This window comes from Lepidochelys kempii, chromosome 4 (genome assembly GCF_965140265.1).
Source record: "Lepidochelys kempii isolate rLepKem1 chromosome 4, rLepKem1.hap2, whole genome shotgun sequence".
NCBI lineage: Eukaryota > Metazoa > Chordata > Testudines > Cheloniidae > Lepidochelys > Lepidochelys kempii.
In genome coordinates this window covers 31,242,621-31,262,850 of record NC_133259.1, presented here as the reverse complement: position 1 = coordinate 31,262,850, position 20,230 = coordinate 31,242,621, and the positions used below count along the sequence as shown (strand labels likewise).

The following is a 20,230-nucleotide window of genomic DNA, read 5'->3' as shown; positions in this document are numbered from 1 at the left end:
CCTTCCTGTCTGCATAGGTAGTGTCTACACTGAAGCACTACATGGTGGTGCAGCAGCGCAGCTGTGCTGTTGTAGCATTTCAAGTGTAGACAAGATCTGATTTGCAAGGAGGGCTTCTGTGTAAATATGTCCCTGTTCAGATGGACTGGCTATACCTACCTTTTTTTTTTTTTATTATGCCACTACTTAGCAATCCATCAGGCAGCAGAAAGCAAATTAGCCCGAGTTAAAAGTAGTACAACTTTTTATAGCATAAAACCTCAATTAGAAGGTAACTCTTTTACTTTCGATTCCCCTAAACTGGATTGAAAACTAAATATTACCTTATATTTATGTATAGTATCTTTAATTCTGAAGGATGACAAAGCAATCTATATAATAAAGTATTTTGTCCATCACTGAAATGTAGCTGACTAGGAGATGGAACACTTATACGTCCAACAGTTTGACAGTGAGTAAGAATACTGTAGTCAATTGAAATAGCATTCGTGAGTGAACAGCAATCTTGATGACCACAATTTGACTGGCATGATCATGGAGAGCTTCAAAGGAGTAATCCATTCTCTCAATACCAATAACACAAATGTTGCATGCACTTACGTAACAAAAGTTGTTCCAGACAGAATGTCTTACTGTTTGTTGTTTTTCATCTATTATGGTGCATATAAATGCATGTCGTCATGTTTCAGAGGTAACGTTCCGCAGTTAATGCCACATCTACATGAGTGGGGCAGTTCATGACTCTTTGAGATATTGTTTCAGGCTCTTTGCAAACTCAGAGACCATGCTGCATGGATTTTATACTAGGTTCATGTTTTTAAAAGGTTATCTTTGCAAGCACAAGGACTAGCAATTTCTTAATGAAAATTTAGTTTCTGGAACACAATTCTGCTCCAAGGGTGGCTTCTATGGCAAATTCTTCAGCCTCAGGACACACAGGACCTTGATTTTACAGTTAACATACTGGACCAAACTCTTACTGGGTGATTTATAACGTGAGGGCAAGTTTAGTTGCCAGCTATTTCTGCACCTGGAAAACCCTTCTGTTGGTGTCACATGAAACTGTTTCTTTCCTGTTAGATTCTAAGATGATGTATGAAGACATCTTAGGACTGTAAATTATGGCACTGACCTAGTGTTTCTACATCGGCAAGAAAATATTTCTGTTGGTGGTCTACCTGTGACCAAATAATGCTGGCAAATGCTAGGTGTCTGGAAGACTTGTCACATTTAAAAAACGCATTCTAAGGCCCTTGCACCTGTTTCTCCATAAGCATGAAAAGGGTAAAACTGTGACTACAGTTGGAACAGCTGGAAGAAATGTGAGATTGGGTTTAACTACATTGAAAATGCTATTGCTTCAATGCCACTTTTTCACAATATCCTCCGATTTGGGATGTTATGCACAGAATTCGTTTAATAGTTAGTGGGTGGAGGTGACACAGGGAAAATAATTCTATATATAGAATGGTATGGTAAATTCATCTATCTTCCAGGGGAAGAAAAAGAAGAGGAAGAGAGAGAAGCTACAGGAGTCAACAGCAGGTATGTTGAGAGTGGCTCTCTTGTGGTGGTGTTTTTTGTTTTTGTTTTTTTAAAAACCAACCAAACAAAAACAAACACACAGACACACGCAACCACCAGCACTGACTGTTCCATTTCAGCTCTTTCACTTGTTTCTGATTCACATCTTTTTATATTTTAAAATATTTTATTTTGAATGTGAGTGATTAAACATGCATCAAATAGGCATTTTAACTTTGGATGAACTTATCCATTGCCATCTTTATTGTCTTGTTTTGCTTGTTTATTTCCTTTATGCCCATTTCCCTATCATACTTAGACTTAGAAGAAAGTGTGTCAGACCTGTGATTTGACACTAAATAATCCTTTCATGTAACTTTAGTAGCCACTGTAGTATTTCCATTGTGTTTTTACATTTTAGTTTTTGTACACTAACAGCTGCCTTATAGGTTGGCTCAAAGCATCAGTGAGGTCTCTTTCTTTTCCTTTTACTTGAAAAATATATTTAAAAAACAACAAAATGGCTGGTATAAGAACCATAAAAAAGAACAAAACAAATTATATAATATTGTATCATAAAACTTATTTGGAATGTGCAAAATCTCTTCAGTGGAAATTTGTTAAAGAACAACAATCTTCTACAGGTACAGGCCCCAGAATGACAGCTGCCTACATCTGAAGCATGGTAAGAACATCTCTAAAGCTTTACTGCTAAAACTCAGTTGTAAAAGAGACACTCTAGTAAAACTACTTAGATTTAATTTTACGATTAAATCTAAATTTAGCACAAATTATAGAAATACCATATCCCAAAGAAACCTTGTTTTGATTATTGATGGTTTTTATACCGGCTATGTATTAGGGATTTACCACCTCCCTTTTCTTATTTACATTTTTCAAACAGACCATACCTCACTGACTAGCTGCAAGTCTGCCTGTGAAGCACAAGGATGGCTTTATTAAGCAACGTAAACCCTTCCAGCCAGCACGCCACACAAAATTCATAAAGGGCAGGTTAGAGTTGTGCTTTATAGCACTGCAATTAACTTGTTGCTGGTTGGCTGGGTGCACTGGTTTGCTTTTTCTCATAGTCTTTCTTTAATTGAAAATGATTAATAAACACTAATGAAAAGCAAGGTATAAGAAAATAGACTATATTTCAGACTATATATTAAGAATTTTTCTCCCATAATGATTGGCTAAATCTCAAAGTGATTAAAAAAAAAAAATCTGTTCTCCATTTTAGAGATTTTTTGAGATTCTTCTCTCCATCTCACTCTCCTAAGGTAGATCACTATTAATTTACACAATGGATATCCACTAAAGGCATCTGGTATGCTTATCAGTATAGACTGTACCCAGTGGTGAGCTGGAGCCGGTTCACTAGAACTGGTTATTAAATTTAGAAGCCCTTTTTAGAACTGGTTGTTCCATGAGGGACAACCGGTTCTAAAAGGGCTTCTAAATTTAACCAGCCAAAAGTGGTGCCTTGGGCGCCACCTCCATGGGTGCTCTAGCCTCCTCCTCCTCCGCCCCGCTCTGCTTCTCCACTCCGCCCACCCCCGGCTTCCTGCGAATTAGTTGTTCACGTGGGAAGCCGGGGCGGGCTGAGAAGCAGGCCGTGGCTTCCTGCTCAGGCCCAGGGAGGCAGAGGTGGGCGGGGAAGGGCACGGGGGCGGGGGGCCGTGCCCACGCTGCAGCAGGTAACCCGGGGGGAGGGGGAGTGCAGGGGAACCGCTCCCCGCCCCAGCTCACCTCCACCACCCTCAGCCTGAGCGGAAAGCCACCGCCTGCTTCTCAGCCCTCCTAGGCTTCCTGCTGAACAGCTGATTCGCGGGAAGCCGGGGGAGAGGGCGGAGAAGCCGAGCGGGGCAGTGTGTTCAGTGGAGGAGGCGGAGGTGAGGTGAGCTGGGGGCGGGGCAGGGAGCTGCTGGTGAGTGCTCTGCACCCACCAAATTTTCCCCATGGGTGCTCCAGCCCTGCTCCCCCCCAGCTACGCTCCCCTGCCCCTAGGAGCTAGAGAGACCTGCCGGATGCTTCCTGGGAGCTGCTCCAGGTAAGCATCTCCGGGACTCCCCACCTCTGCTCCCAGCAGGTCCCTCTGGCTCTTAGGGGTGGGCACCCACTACCGTGGCCCACAAGACCCTCCTGCCCGGTTCTGGGGGCAGTCAGGGAACAGGGGAGGGGTTGGATGGGGCAGGAGTCCCAGGGGGCGGGGGTGGGCAACAACCCCCTCGTGGGGTGAGGAGGGAACCTGTTAAGATTTTGGCAGCTCATCACTGACTGTACCACAGCAGAATTTTTGTTTCTCTATCTTTGTGCTGGAAGGACGTTCAGCTTCCTCCTCTGTAAGGAGATCCATTTTTAGAGGACACTGAGTCAGCTGAAATATTTCATTTTCACAATCTAATTAGCCCAGATTGTACTTACAAAAGTCCTCAAGTGTTTCAGGCATCATAACAAGGTTAAATACTAATATGGACAGGTCCTACAGAGCAGTGACTCACCAGCCAGCATGCCCTCTCATGGCTGGGCTTGGCAGGATCGCCTCCTCTGTCACCCCCTCCTTACAGCCTCTTTGGCCCTGCAGCGGTCTGCTGTTTCTCAGGCTCAGCCCTCTGAGTTCAATGACCTTATGTCAGGTTTTTGGCCCCTAAACCTGAGTCCAGTAGTCCTTCCACTTTCTTGTCTCAGGGCTTCCGGTAGTCTTTATATCTTGCATCAGGGGGTTTCACACCACCTTCCTAAGTTTGGGGAGGGGAACCCAGATCCCCCCACCCCCTCTGGTTTCTGGTCCTAAGACAAAGTAGTGAAAAGCCAAGGTCTGCTCCCTCCAACTCCTTGCTGTTCCTATGTTGGTCTGTTCCTCGGCCCTCTTGCCCAGCTCCTTTCTGGCTCTGGTAGTGAGCAATACTGCCCAGAGCTTTTCCCCCAAGAGATCTGGTTCTTTTATCCACCCCTGTAGTTTCTTAGTCTCTCTCCTGACTAACTCAGAGCTCTTTTCTCAGGAGAGAACTCCAGGGCCTACTCTCCTGGGCTTCTTTCCCCTTGTGCCCTGAAACCTTCTCTTTATATTTGCCACGAAGCTCCTTCCCTACATATTAGCCTTACTTGAGCCTGACATGGCTTGTAGTTGCTAATTGAGCTCACCAATGCCCCTTAACCCTTTCATTGCCAGTGTGGAGTATGAACCACATTCCAGGTCCCTTCTTTCTCTCCCTCCTCCTGAAAAACTTTTTGCTACAGAAAGAGAATGCATGTAGCTACTGAATCTTCTATTTGTTTCCATGGCTGACTTCATGCTTTGAAAGTAGCCAGTAAAACTGTTATCTACTGAATGTACAGCTGCTTGTGCTCTACCAGAGGAATACAAGCTAAGCTACTCTATTTCCTTTGTGTTATATGCCACTCAGAGTGCAACTCACTACCCTTCTGCATGTTATGCTGTCATGTTGTTCAGTCTAAAGTGGGTTGTGTTGAAGAGCTATTTGTTGTTTTCAATAGTGAAATCTGAGGGGTGCTGTTTTGTCGAAATGAATAGAGTGGAGGAAAATATACAAGTAAATGTAGGGTTGGATGTTTTGCCTTTTATGCAAAATTTCAGAAAATCTGACCCGGATTCCTTTCTATAATAAACTTGACTTTTTATTAGAGTCTGCACAGCAAATATTGCTCGGAAGTCGGATTTCTCAGAAGTAAAAGTGAATGCCTTAAGTATTAGACTCAGCAGCTCCTTCCTAGCAGTCTCTAAATACAAGTTTTATTGAGTACTGTGCTAAAACGCACGCTCTGTACCATGCATAAAAACAGGCTCATTCTTTGTTAGAAACTCCTCTGCAAGCAAGTCCTGTTGCTTATTCACCTGAAATCCTCTTCTCTGAGACCTCACTATTATTTGTAGAGGTGATTTATATAGTGAAAAGCTCATGAGGAACAAGAAGCAGGAACAGATTGATGCCTAAACAGCAAAGATCATATCCCTAATGATAAAACAGAAAAAGGAGCCTCTAGTAAATATTGTCAATTGTATTGAAATTGAAAATACTTAGGAAGGGTCATTTTTCAAGGATTATACGCATGTAGGTCATGTGGAACTTGTCTACTTTTATTATGCAGGTATACCAGGTAGGATGGTTCTTGTTGTTTTCATGGAATCATTTGCTCAATAAGAGAACAATGGTGGCCCAAGTATTAAAATTGGGAGATACAAACCATTATACTTCAGTATGTGACTAAATATCCTGCTTGGCTCAACTTTTATCTCCTCGACGAATTTAATAAAGATGTCATGTACATAGTTTAATCTTGGGCTTTAGAGTTATGATAAAACTGATCTTTTGACTTACTATCATCACAGTCCAAATTTAAACCCGTTCTGAATTCTTGTAGATGGGCAAAATACTTAAGTGGTTAAAATCTGTTAACGTGTAGGACTTATCAAACTTCAATAGATTCCATTCTAGATAAAACAGTTAAACCTCTTGACTATTGGGACATTTTTCATTTTTTCTTGGATTGCTTTGATTCTCAGAACAGATGCTCTGCCTCAAGTGAATTATTTGTGTTTGGAATATTTTTGTGAACTCTGTAGATAACAAAGAGAATGTTCTTACAAGCTGAAATAGAAATGGATGAATGTGTTGCAAGTGTTTGTGTTTTTTCCCTACCTGGCGTGGGAAGTATTATAATATCTGTCTCTCTATCCTCAAGCAGTTTGTAACATGGAATTTGAGAATGGTAGGCATCTTTTTCTCCATTGGAGCTGAGCTGTCTTGTTTGTTCTGTGCAGATAGCTTTTTTTGAATGACGCTTGTTGATACAGTGATTCTGTGTGTGATTATAAGGGCAGTGCAAATGTGTTCCAGTGAGAAATACAAATGGGCAGATTGATTCAGAAAACATAAGTCCACCAAACTTAAGATTGGACAACGTTTACTTTGAAGGCTAGGATAGGTGTCCATTCCAAACCCAGGTATAGTTTGCCTACAATAGGCATCAGTTTCCTTAATGTACTACAAAGCCCACAATAGGGCTGTTGCAGTCTGTCCTGGCCAGACATTTGTGAAATCTGTCTCTGGGACTTCCCTGGGGGTGAGTGGTGATGATGCATTTGGGAGTGCCCTTAAAACGAGATTCACTAAAGGGTCTGAGAACTGAAGATCTCAGGGAAGCAGAAAGTGCTAAATTGGCACACCATGCACCATCTCTACAAATGTAGGGAGTCCATTCGAGGTCAGAGGGCAAGCGGTCAGGGCTCTGAGGATAGTTGGGAGAGGAAGCAAAAAGAGAGAATCCTTAGGTCTAAGCAGGGGAGATAAGCCTGAGACTTCTGTACTAAGGGGAGTGTAGTTGAAAGAAGGATGAGACGGGGGAGGGGTTAGAAAAAGAAAGATGCAGAAGATACATTCAAAGAGAGATGGGTTAAGGCAGTGGTTCTCAGTCAGGGGTCTAGAATATCATCTAGATATTCGCCTAGTTTTACAACAGGCTACATAAAAAGCACTAGCAAAGTCAATACTACCTGAAATTTCATATAAGACTTGTTTATACGGCTCTATATATGATACTCTCCAATGTAAGTACAATATTTATATTACAATTGATTTATAGTTATGGTAAAAATGAGTCAGCAATTTTTCAGTAATAGTGTGCTGTAGCACCTTTTTGTATTTTTGTGTCTGATTTGTAAGCAACTAGTTTTGCTGAAGCTTTGAATTTGAAGACCGATCAGATTTCTGAAAGGGGAACAGAAAGTAGTGTGGAAAGGTTGAGAGCCACTGAGTTAAGGTATATGGAAAGGTGTGCCCACACGTGTTTGAGTGTATCCAAGTTAAGCCAGGGCCTCAAACTTTTTGCTCATCCATCATTTAATGAGAACTAATTGCTTTAAGAGTTGCTCACCTCTCCACGTGTGAATACCAGTAAACTTGTTACAGCTCCACTGTTGGTGATTTAAAGTTAGTTTTCATTTGAAACCCTGCTTCATGCTGATCTGTCTGCTGCATGAGACTCGGAGACTGGATTCTGACTAAGCTTAATAAAGTTGTTTGAAAATGGCATGCTGCAGTGCTGAGCTCAGTGCCTGGCATTCCAATGTTTGGAAACTACTCTGTGATCCTCAAATGCATATGGCAGATTTGAAAGCGTTACAGAATGGTCTCCAAATGTATTTTTGTGGTGATGGTTTTAAACCGATATTGCCTATTTGTTGGGAAAATGCTTTTTCTAGAATAAATCTTAAGGTTACAACTTACCAATGGTAAAAGTTGCATTTTTGGTGGAGAGGGTGGCTTCAGATCAATGAATTGATAATGAAAACATCTTTCTTGAGCGGGCAGGTGACACAGCTTGTATACTCTGAATGCAAGCATTCTTCGCAAACCCATAAATGGCAGCAACTTCTGTACGGAAAGTGGAGATTTCAGATTCCTTTCTTGAATTTTTATTTTAACAGAATCAAAAAAGCTGCTTTTTCTCATTATGAACTGAGAATAACTACTAAATTGCTGGAAAGGTGCAACTAAAAACAAATTTACAAAAAACCTACTCTAGATTGTTACACTGAAATGTGGAAATATTTAACTTGACATGTACAAGAACTGCGACTGGCATATCACTTAATGATTTGCACCCTGCCATTTGTCAAGTTCTCCACTAGTTAAGGAGTGATAAAATAATTAGGAATAAAGCTGGGAGAATTAAATATCTTTATTTGCAGCTTTCAACAATTTGGTAGGACTAGCATTTAGTTCAGCAGCACTCTCAAACATGAGGACAAAACCTGAATAATTTTTATTTACAATCAAAACATATTAAAGAGGCTTATTTTGATTTTGTGTGTGTGTGTGTGTGTGTGAAGCTTAAGTGGAAGATGAATTATTTTACATTTAAGTATCAGGAATATTGGAGCAAAATGCTATTAAAAAAGGGGATGACATTTTGAATAGTGGGTAACTAATGAATCCAAAACAAGAAAATTTATTTCTAAATAGTAGTGGAAATGAGTGAGACGATGACACGAATAATGTAAACTAGATCAAACCTGCTTCCATAAATAATACATGGAAAAGAACTTGGTCAGATAGTTTCCTGGCCGATGTCATGTAGAAACATAAAGATGAAGTACACATCTTATCGCTTGTATGGTAAAGCTCTTTAAATTGCTGTTAGATGAGCAAAAAATAAAAGCAATCCAGTGACAGATTGGAGAGTTCAGTAAGTAGAGATCCTGTAGGTGTGGAGAACATAAAAAATGTGACCCTGGATATGTTAATGTGTCAAGAGTTGTGGGGGGTGGTTATTTACTTTACTTTAATGCTTATAAATTTCCTTTGTGGCTCACAGTGGTGTTCTAGTAAAGTGTGTTTGGATACAGGCAAGGTGGCTGGCAGCAAAAATATTTTTGAGGTGTAAACATTGTGACCCTGGCAGAGAAGCAAGAGAGAGGTGTTCACTCTAGTATGGCTTATCAATACCCTAAACTATAATGGTGAAAATAATTACCCCGCCACTTTCCCTTAAAAATGGCAATATGACTACAACAGTGAATCTAATTCTAAGTCTTAAGTGACCAGCAAAGTGCGTGGTCTCCTCTGATGCTTTATGATATATAAAGCTTATTTACATTTTTAAAAAAATCTGTTATCACATGAGAAATTTAGGTCTTGTCTACCCTGGAAGCTCTCTGTTGGCTGGAGAACTAGGGTAATGATGATAACATGTGTTGAGTGAGAACCAGGCCGCTGAGCAGAAGATAATTTGTCAAGCTATTTAAAATGTTTTTGTTGAAACAGGTGTTAATATCAGGGACTAACATTTTGGAAATAGGTATCTTTTGTTGAAGCTTCAAAGAATGTGTAAAAGCACATATGGACTTAACGTATACAGCACGTCTGCCAGAAAACCAAGGGGAGATCAGATTTGATAGTGACATTTCTAAGGTGAAAGACAAACAAGAAGGAAGAAGTCTCCTCCTTTCAGGTGTTCAAAAAACAAAAAATGTTTTTCAAAAAAAAAATTGTCCTATTCAGGTTACACGTAGAGAATACGGTGACACCTGTTGGGAGAGATGAGGAATAGAGAATTCTTCTACTTATCTACTACAAATGCCAAAAGATAACAGAATAACCCTATTAAGTTTTTCTGCCATGTCTCCATCTGTTACCTAGGGCATAGTGTGTGGTTTGTTGCTTTTGATTTTTAAGGGACCAGTGGCAGGTGAATCTAGGGTGAACATATACATTTTCTAACTTTTTTTTAATAAATTTAAGGTCAAAGTGATTCCATGGATTTAAACTATTATGTTGATTGGTATTGAAATCCCAACTTGCAATATTTGCAACCCACATACTCTGCTACAAGAGCTAGAAAGTGAAATCAGATGAGCTATACACAAGTGAAACTGACTTGTCCCTTTTCATATTCCAAACTTATGAAGTCCAAAAAGTAAGTAAATCAGTGTTGACTAATTAGAACCAACATTTTTAATTAATAAAACAAAACCCTATTTCAAAGGAAATTTCTGTGAGGCAGGGGTTGTTTTACAAGATCTTGAAATGTTATAATCATCCCCTCCATAGAAAATATTAAAACAAACAAACTTTTAAGGTGTTATTGGAAAGGGGGGGAATGGGAAACTTTTGCTCTAATTTTGACCTTTGGGAAGGAGGAGGGGAGGCTGCTGATAGTCCACCTCCACACCTGCTCGAAATCGCATGGTTTAGTGAATTTAGCACCAGACAGGCAACTGAAGTTCTGAGTAGAACCTTGTGTAGAGGATGGAAATCGTTTCACAACATATTTTAAGATTTCAAAATCTAGATTAATTTCAAATGAGAAGGAAACCTGAAAAGTTCAGAATTCTCCTTTACAAAAGTTATAAGTAGTTTCAAAATCAAAATATTTTGTCCTAAAAATGTTCAAAACATCCTGTTTTGACCTTCAGATTTTTTTTTTCCCTCCTGAAATGAAATTTTGGCAAAATGAAGCAAATCATGAAGCATTTCAGTTTCAATGGAACTGCATATTCCAACAGAATATGGTTCCATTGATGTTTCTCTGACCAGCTCTAGTCCTGAGTTTTATTTCCCCTCTACCACTGGCTGGCATTTTATAATACTTTGCACTTAGGAAACACTCTAACATTATGTAGTAAAGTAAACATGAAAACAACCATCTTACAGATAAGCAACCTAGGCTCAGAGGTTTTGACTTGGCAAAGTGACTTCTGCCAATTGTTAACTGAGCCAGTCTCCTGAGCCTGATCTGGTACTTAAACAACTAGCTCTCAATGCCCCCCCAGACCAGTCTATTTATTTAATCTTTGATCCTCTCCCCAGTTTAAAGTCTTTGACCCATGAGCAAAAATCTGAAGGTGTGCAGGGTTAAGGCTTCCACAGCTATACATATAGGTAGGGCCCTACCAAATTCATGGTCCATTTTGATCAATTTCATGGCCAGAGGGCTTTAAAATTAGTCATTTTCAGATGTTTACATCTGAAAGCTCACAATGTTGTAACTGTGAAAGTCCCGATACAAAAAGAAGTCGGCGGGTTGCAAAGCTGTTGTGACGAGGGGAGGGGTGGGGGTGTGTGGCTGTGTGACGGGATTGCCACCCTCACTTCTGCACTACCTTCAGAGTTGAGCTTTGACTGCAGCTTCCTGAAGTCAGGGGAGGTTTCTGGAGGTGGGTCTGATCTCCCCTGTGCTGCTGGGAGCACCCCAGTGAGGGGGCTCCTAGCTGCTAGTCCTGGCCTGGATGAGGAAGGACAGGACAACCTCTTCCCCTGCATGGATCTGCTGATGTAGATTCGTCTGTGCTATTATGTGAGCAGGTCCATTTACTTTTTCTGAGTCTGCTTCCTCATTATAAAAATAGGGATAATGTTTATGAAATCTGCTCTCATTTAGGTGGAATTAGAATTCTTGACACTGATTCCCAGCATATGCTTTTGGAAAGCACAGTATATTCAAAGGTCAGAAGGTAGAATTTTAGTGCAAAAATAGCTCCAGGTTCCATTGTGGAAAAATTTGCACTCACTTGAAAGTTGATGAAAGTTTTTTGTTAAAATTGTTGCAAATTTATCCCCTCTTGAGTTGTTGTTGTTGTTGGTTGTTAGAATTGGAGACAAATGTTTATTGCTATTTGCCTTATGTACCTACTCCACTTGAGATCACAACAGAGATAAGGTTTTTGTTTGTAGCAGTTGGTGGTTGTTAGGAAATGATGATTGAGCCTTTGGAATCCATGGTGCTGGGATAGTGAGTTCTTTGCATTGCTACTTGCACTGGAAACTTTGGACTTGGGAAAGAGGGAGTTAATGGAGCTATGTAAAAACAGATGGCTGTAACGGAGAGATCGGAGAGATTTTTGTTCCAATATAAAATTATTTCTGAATTAACTCATTCATGAGCATAGGCTGAATTTTGAGGTTGGTTCTTCAAATCAGTGTTAAGTCTAACCAAAAACTGTACTTGCTATAGTTTAAATGACAGGTTACAGAGTAGCAGCTGTGTTAGTCTGTATCCACAAAAAGAAAAGGAGTCCTTGTGGCACCTTAGAGACTAACAAATTCATTTGAGCATAAGCTTTCGTGAGCTACAGCTCACTTCATCGGATGCATGCAGTGGAAAAAAATATGTATAGCTTAAATATGATTTACAAGGAAAAAAGTTTTTGCCATTTTTTGCTTCTTTTTTATCTGAAGAAATTTTTACTTGATTTACTTTTAAAGTATCAAGAATATCCAGTTTTCCCTGTTATTGCAAGCTACTTTCTTGGAACATAAGAGAATTGAAGGGAATCTTTCCTCCTGACACTGTCAGGTGCTTGAGTTAGTGTTGTGAGTTACAAAATTTGAAACCTTGACTAAATTTCCATCTCCTCTCAATTGTGCAGGTTTTACTTGCTTGATACTTGTGATATTATACTCTTTGTTCTATCAGACCAAATCTTTCAGCAGCAATAGTGTAGACATGAACTGAATTTCTAATGTGTAAAATAAAGCAACCCCCCCACCTCTTCTGAAAGGTTTATTCCTTCAAATGTTCATTAAACATCATAAAGAAGCAAAAAAGGCACAAACCCATTTTTCCTCCCTTGCAGGTCTTAATATACTGATCATTCTTCTCTCAAAGAAGCTGCTGGAGTCTTGGCTGCCTAGAGGTAACCTGATGTTTTTACTATAAACTACACAGTTCCTTGTCTGAAATGGAAAGAACAGGTCCAGAGTTTCCAGTATCATCCCTTCAAACACTGTAACAGTGATAGTTTGAGGGTCATCTTCAGGCTCTCTAGAATGCCTTTAACAAAATCTGCTGCTGGTTCTACTCTACACCAGTGGGAGGGAGCCCTAGGGCTTTAGGTAGCCACTGGCACTTTAAGCCCTGTCATTAGGTCATTAAGTCAGTAGGTTTGACTCATGTCATATAAAACAGCAGCAGATGCTGCTGCATCAGCATCACGCTAGTAATCCCACTGTAACTACCAGCAATGGAGCTGAACTGGTGCTAGCATGGATGAAGAAACTAAGAATTTCCTGAGTAGACAAGGCCTCTGTGTGTGTGTGTGTGTGAGAGAGAGACTTTAAATGCTTCAGTCTAAGAATGTACTAGTGGCTTTTTTTTCTTCTATTTACTTGTGTCTTTAATATTGAGAAACAGTAGCAATAAGTTGGGCCTTTAGCCGTAGTTCTGCAAACTCCAAAAGAAAATAACACATTTGGATTTCTAATTAGTTTTGCTCAGGAATAGTTTGACATGTCATTCAAAACACACTAATAAAAAGCAGGTTTTGTAATTGAAATCCTCCCCTCCCCATCCCCCACCCTCTACCCTACCCTTCCTTCCACTGCCCCACACCAAAGTGCTCTGGAAAAACCAGGCAAATACAGCCCATTTTAAAGCACATTTGTTCTCAAATAGCCTTTTCTGGAGGGCTAGTAGTTCTCCCTTTTATCCACCACTTCTTGTAAGGCTATTTACACACCCCACTTCCAATAACTGGTCTGAATTGGATGAATCTCTGTAATCCCCATCATCCTCCCTAAACTTTGTTTAATCATGAAGATGAGTAACTTTATTTTGTAATGTTCTGTGAGATGAAGCTGATAAGGCCTCGAGGGACTAGGATTCATTCCATTTCATTGCAAGGAGTAGGGAGGAAAAAGGTTTGCACTTTTTGGTCACTCAAAAACTTTGGTCACTCTTTTTTTGGAAAGCAAAAATCATTTGTTTTTTCACCAACAGCCAGTTGTGAATCGTAAGTCTGGGGTTGCTAGTTGCTGAAGTTCAGCTTTATCAAAATCTAAGAGCTTTTTATGTTTGAGTTTATTTCCATTGAAGTTACTTATTCCAAAGACAGAGAGGGGTGTGTATGTTTTCTGCAGTCTGATGTACAGTGCAAATGGCAGGCTGTGGCTCAGGCTCAAGACTTCACATATGTAAAATGTGACTTGCAGCACTTTCTTTGAAGCCTAACCACAGCCAGGGAACTGTAATTGCAGTCTTTGATTGCGCCGACTTCACTTGTGGATTGGGCTTTGCTGGGGCATGCCTGGCTTGGACAGACTTCAGCTGCAGCCCCCCAGTGAAGTCTCAGATGTGGGAAGTCTTCAGTCTCCTTAGCACATGCCTGTGGTTTCTTGAAAAGAATCCTGATTTGACCTGTTTTATATCTTTAAGGCAACTCCATAGTTGTTCAGGTTTTTTTAAAGGTACTGTTTGGTCTATCAGCATTAGAAGTTACTTTCAAATCCATAGCCTTAAAAAACAGGCAGCTATGGAAAACCATATCCTAGTCCTCATTTTCAGGGTAACTACTGTGTAATTTTCTGTAGTATTACCCTAGAAACAATAACTTTAGGCCTCCTTTTTAACACCCTCTTGTACAATTGGAATCACGTAAGCAGCCTCCTTTTACTGGTGGGGAAAAAGGAATGAGGAGAGGTTATGAAAATGTGAGCCAGAAATTGCTACGATTGTACTTTGACTCAGAAAGTAAAGGTCCCAGTTTAAAAATGTAAGGCCAGAGCAAGGCCGTGGTCATTATTTTAACCTTATGACTTCAAAGACGGCTTGCTGGGAAGGGAAGGGGGAGGAGGTAGGGAATCATCTCAACAGAAGAGCATTTCATTTCCTTCAGTGAAGTAGACATTGGTGGCTGCTAAAGGGGAGTAGTTCTGAATCCCAGCACTTGTATCAGACTGCTGTGAACTACTGGCCTGGCGCCTCAAGGCCATTCCTCAACAGGAAGCTGAATGTTTTCATGTAAGACTGAGAGGAAAACCTTCCCAGGAAGAGCAACCTGGACCAAACCTTTGAAAACCTGGGATGAAAAGGCACAAAGTAAATATAAATCTGCAGGGTGCTCTCACCAGTGTTCCTCTGCTGTTTGCTTGGCCTCTTTCGTGCTCCTTGGAAAGGTAGAGCCCTTCATAACTCTTTGATCCCCATATGTTATGGAGCAATGTGCTACTTAAAAAAAAAAAGGGGGGGGGGGCAGGAAACTGAAGAGGCTTTTTTTAGTTGGGGCTTGGGATGGTTTTCCAAGGAAATAGGAACTGAATTAGTCAATACAGACTGCGTCCGTTGAAACAGCTGTTTCTTTGCAAAGGGCACAACAGCTTTACATGCTGTTTTTGTGGCTAGGAAGCACAGCACCAAGTGGAAAATTTCCCTTATTCAGCTAAGCAGGGAGGAGGGTGATACAGAATGTGTCAGCTCTCCCTCAAATTACAGATCTGAATGGATTTAGCAGCAGGATTTGCATTTTCATTCTAGTGCAGTTCTGCTTTTCTGAAGCAGCCTTGTTTATTCCATGTTTGTCAGCCTTCACCTTTTCTCTTCCATCAAAATAATGGTTCTTAGTGGACTCTATTTTGATAATTTAACTTACTGGTTGGGATTTAGGACCTGATCCTGCGCCCACTAAAGTAAAGAAACGTCTTGATTTCAGTGTGTGTTTGGATTTGGTCCCTAGAGAGCTTTAGCTTGTGTAATTGCTGAGTTAAAGTAATAAGTTAATCACTGTCTAACCAATAGCCAAGATGCACTGTACAAACACCTTCTATAATGAGACTTCAATTTAAACTGCTGGCAGGAATGTACTTTGCATTTTCCAGTCTGGCACATCAGATAAATATTTGCACCCTAAGTTTAGTAGGCTTTAGTTACAGCTCTGATGACATGATAGAGCCATTCAGCAATATGATTCTCTAACCTGATGTCTGATTTGACATATATTATAATAAACTAACAGCATTCCTGACCCTTGGAATAATGTGTACACTTAACCCATTTGTTTGCTTGAAAAGGGTTTACCATCTCTTGGTTTACCTCATCCACAGTGCTATACTATCTCATCACTACCACCTTTTCCTTAGTGTTTGTAATTCCTCCCCCCCTCCCCCCCACCCCAAATGACTGGAGATGTTAAGAGACCACAGAAGGTGAAGTGGCCAGTTAACTGCTTATGCTAAACCATGTGTTTCACCTTTTAGTTAGCAGAGACACTGAGTACCTTTTCCCAGACCCCATAGAGCAGCTCTGTGTAAACTCCAAAGCTTCTTTCTCTCTCCATGAGAAGTTTGTCAAATAAGATATCACCTCTTCTCATGGACAGCTGAAGAAATCTTTGGATTATCTATGAAGTCTGTGCCTGATAAACTTTCTCATTAGAAGAGCTTTTAAAATTACTGGAAATTATAAGTCACTGGCAGTTGTGCAGTACTTGAAGGGTTACAGTTCAAGTAGATGTTGATGGCATAACAGCAACACTGAGATCACCATTGAAGATTGATCTTTATGCTGAAAATACCTGATTCACCATCTAGCACTGTGGCATGACTCACTAGACAAGCACTGGGAGGAGCTATTTTATAATCCTGCTGTCTGGGTCAGGAGGGCATGGGTGACTGTTGAATCAGCAGTTACATAGGTCTCTGTTTGAAAGGGGTAGCTCTTAGTCTTTATAGGTCTCTGTATTACCTCAACCTGGCTAACTATCAGAATTGTTTATCTCTGGACAGGGAATGAGCAGTACTTAAGGCTTGCACTGCTGACCTTCTGCATGCCACAATATTAGCTATTCCTAAAATCCTTACAAACTCTGTCAGATAATTGAGCCCTGTGGTCTCTGACCTACAAGCCATCCCCTAGCTGATAGGACAACTTGTTCTCTGTTCCACACTATGGCAGGGGTTCAGAGGACACTGCTAAGCAGCCTCCCATCTGGCCTTCCCCCTAGTTGCTTAAATAAAAGTCAATTTCTTTGTTTCTAAGGCTATGTCTACACAGGCAACTGAATGACAAAACTTTTGTCATTCAGAGGTGTTAACCCCTCCCCTACCCCCCATCCCAAAAGACAAAAATAGTTTCGCAGCAAGCGCTAGTGTGAACAGCGCATTGTCAGCAGGAGAGCTGCTGAACAGCCACTACCCTGTGTGATTTTTAGTGGCACAGCTGTGGCAACACAGCCATGTTGCTAAAAGTTGTGTAGTGTAGACATAGCCTAAAGAGAGTAGGGAGTGAGGCACCAACCAAGCTGGAGTTCTAATAGATGCCTACTATTGTCATAATGAGATGTGAGGCTGTCTAATTCTCTAACAAACTTCTAGGTCAATTGTTGCAAGGAAATAAAGCCCCTCACAAAAGGGAATTACTTCTCTAAAGCTAGGTCTACGCTGGCACTTTCGTTGCTCAGGGTTGTGAAAACACCCCCCTACCTCACCCCATGACAAGTTTTGATGGAAAGCACTGGTGTGGACAGCACTTCACTGGCAGGAGCTGCGCTCCCATGGAGGAAGCTACTGCCCCTTGGTGGAGGTGGTTTATTTTGTTACCGGGAGCGCTCTCTTCTGGTGATACAGCCACGCCGTTGTAAGGTGCACAGTGTTAGACATCACCTAACACTTTTTGACTTTCACATCCTAGAGCTATGGGGACCTTAAATGTTAATAACTCAAAATAATCTGATAAACATATAAAACAAGAGCTCTGAACATTCTACTTGGCTTCCAACAGGAGCCAAAGCACTGCTAGAAACTCAGGTTATTCCCAAAGCACTCCCCTAGTGCAGCTGGTCCATGAGATTACTGTGACCATCATCATAGGCTTCCCCAGAGGAAGACAGGTTAAGGTGTATTTGTTCAGAGGGCTCCTTGAAGATTGCTTCAAGGAAATTAGTTTTGGTTGACACTTTCTCCTCTCCCTCTGTAGGTGGGAAAAGAAGTACTTTCTCAACGTGCAAAGTAAAGGCAGCGACGCCAGGACCCCTTCTGGAGATGGAAGCTTGTTAAAACCCCAGGTGTGTCCTTCATCTGTACAGACCACCCCCAGGGTCTTTCTAGGAGGTCGAATTCACCATGATGTCACTGCTAAAGACACTGAATCATAAAGACAATCACTGCCAAAACCCTTCACTACCACAGGACCCCAACCCTGATTTATAAAAAGGAACAAATGAGCATTTCAGAACTCCCAGGTCAGCAGAACATCTTTCATCTTCTCCTTGCACTCCTAAGCCTCTCTCTCCATACTGAGTTGGCAACAGGTAGGTCAGCTGTCTCTGCCTGCTTCAGCCAACTGAATAATGTAGACTAACAGCTACCCCCGTATAGCACATTGAAGAATGGAATTCATCTGGTTGAGGAAGACGCTCACCCTTTTTTTATTTAATGGTGCAAAAGGATCAATTTTGTTTTAGCTTTAAGAAACTTGAATGCTTTTATATTTTAACTTTTTAGTTTCTAATGTCACTGGTGTATATTTTACTAGCTGTGAGCTTTTAAATAAGCTTCAAGTATCTGATTTTTTTTAAAGGGTTTTTTTTTTCTGCCAGAGGAAAAAACCTGTATGGAAAATGTGGCTTTTTGTTAAACTATTTGTAACAAATAGTGGCCTCTCAGTCTATGTAATAGAGTGTCCTAGAGAACTAAATAAATGTAACATCACAGTCAGCTGGTCAGTAGACATGTCACTCCTGTTTCATTTACACTCTATAAACATAAGCAATACATCCAGTAAATTCAACTGCAGTGAGTTCTCACCCCTTTCCCTCCTCCTTGTAAAAACAAAAAGCCGAGCACTTGAATTTACTTCACTTGTTCTGTATTTGTATCTGTTTGTTAGCCTGTTAGTGGGATTTTATGCCAGTTACTGAAATGAGCATTGATGTACCCATTTTTAAAATAGTAAGGCACAGCCTTTGCCAAAAATACTGTCAACTGTATTTTTTTTGTCATTCCAGTTTGAGTTAATGTGCTGAGCATTTGTTTTTTTAATAAAAGCTTTGTAATAAAACATCACTTGTCTGGTTAAGAGTGATTACATGATCTAGCATGAGCCATCTCTAGTTTAAAAGGACTGCAGAATTCTTAGGATTGTTCTAGCTGAATCCATATTTTGGGGCTTTCAGATCTTCAGCTCAACATCCCTTTTATGGGTAACATGATTCTTTTACTCACCCACCTGCATTTCTAAGGGTCTTGGGGAAAAAATAGGATTTTTTTTTTAATGCACCTGAAACCACCTGTCCTCATAATCTCATCCTGGGAATGAGGAAGAGGTGGGGCTGGCTCTTCCTCAGACATCTGACCTAAAGGGCCCTCACTCTTTTTCTCAGTTTCCTACTGAGAGGTATTGAATGGTCAGTGTTAGCCTTGCAAGTTAGAGGCACATATTCCATTCTTACTGTTGTGTCCAAAAAACTTACCTACAAGCAAGGGTCCTGAACCTGCCAACTGAGTTCATGTAGTCAGAGGCTAGTGCCTAAATATGAATCTTATTGATGTCCGTGGGGCTGGATCCAATTGGAGGTTGCGGGCCCTGGCTGGTATGGTGAGCTTCTTTTGTATTATCTCTGAACTATTTTCCTGAAAGTTGGTACTTCCGTGAATACACATTGCCATGGACAACATGAGGTTGACTTCACTGATGGAAGAAATGCACACAGAAGGGTTTCTGGAAACAGCATCAGCTCTTCTGTATTCTGAAAAATGCAGGGGTGTAGTATTTATTGGTGTTATCAGACATTCACAGATTTTAAGATCAGAAGGGACCACTACAATCATCTCTAGTCTGACCACCTTCATAAAAGGTGATAGTACCTCATCCAATAGTTCCTGCATCAAAAGCATATCTTTTAGAAAGAGCTCACACTTCAAGGTAAGTTGCTCCAATGATTAAATACCATCGCTATTAAGTGTTCCTTAAATCAGAATGACTACCTTCAGCTCATGTCTTTTCTAAATTAAAGAGGCCATCTATCTCCCCACCTAGGTACTTACTGACCATGATCAAGGCCCCTCTTAACTTTCCTTTTTAAGATAAAAATATTGAGTTGCTTTACTATTGCACAGTAAGGCAGGTTTTCCAGACCTTGAATCATTCTTGTAGATATTTATTGAACCTTTTCCAATTTGTCCACAATATTTCAGTAATCTCACAAATCCCATAACAATGGTAATACCTCCCAACTTCTTCTCACTGTTCCTCTGTTTATACATCCAAGGCTTGCATTTGCTCTTAGCCACAGCATTGCTTTATGTGCAGCTGGTGAACCACCATGACCTCACTCCATCCTTTCCTGAGTCACCACTCTCCCAAATAGTTCCCCATCCTGTTACCTTGCATTTAACTACATTAAATAATGCTGTTCAAGTGAGCCCAGTTTACCAGGTGATAGTTCTATATAGAACTGACTTGTCTT

General features: G+C 40.7%; 1 protein-coding gene across 7 annotated transcripts in view; it reads left to right on the top strand.

The window, feature by feature from the left end:
* The window catches only part of LEF1 (lymphoid enhancer binding factor 1), a 120,049-nt gene extending 101,240 nt beyond the window's left edge, over window positions 1-18,809 (top strand). For 3 of the 7 annotated variants that reach the window (XM_073340864.1, XM_073340865.1, XM_073340860.1), the window contains 3 exons: window positions 1,497-1,545; window positions 2,169-2,209; window positions 17,740-17,827. In XM_073340864.1, coding sequence (XP_073196965.1) covers window positions 1,497-1,545; window positions 2,169-2,203 — 84 coding nt within the window. In that variant the 3' untranslated portion in view covers window positions 2,204-2,209; window positions 17,740-17,827. Of the gene's footprint in view, window positions 1-1,496; window positions 1,546-2,168; window positions 2,210-12,628; window positions 12,689-17,739 lie in introns of all 7 variants that reach the window. The other 4 variants (XM_073340861.1, XM_073340862.1, XM_073340859.1 and 1 more) reach the window with 2 other exon arrangements.
* Window positions 18,810-20,230: the final 1,421 nt, after the last annotated feature.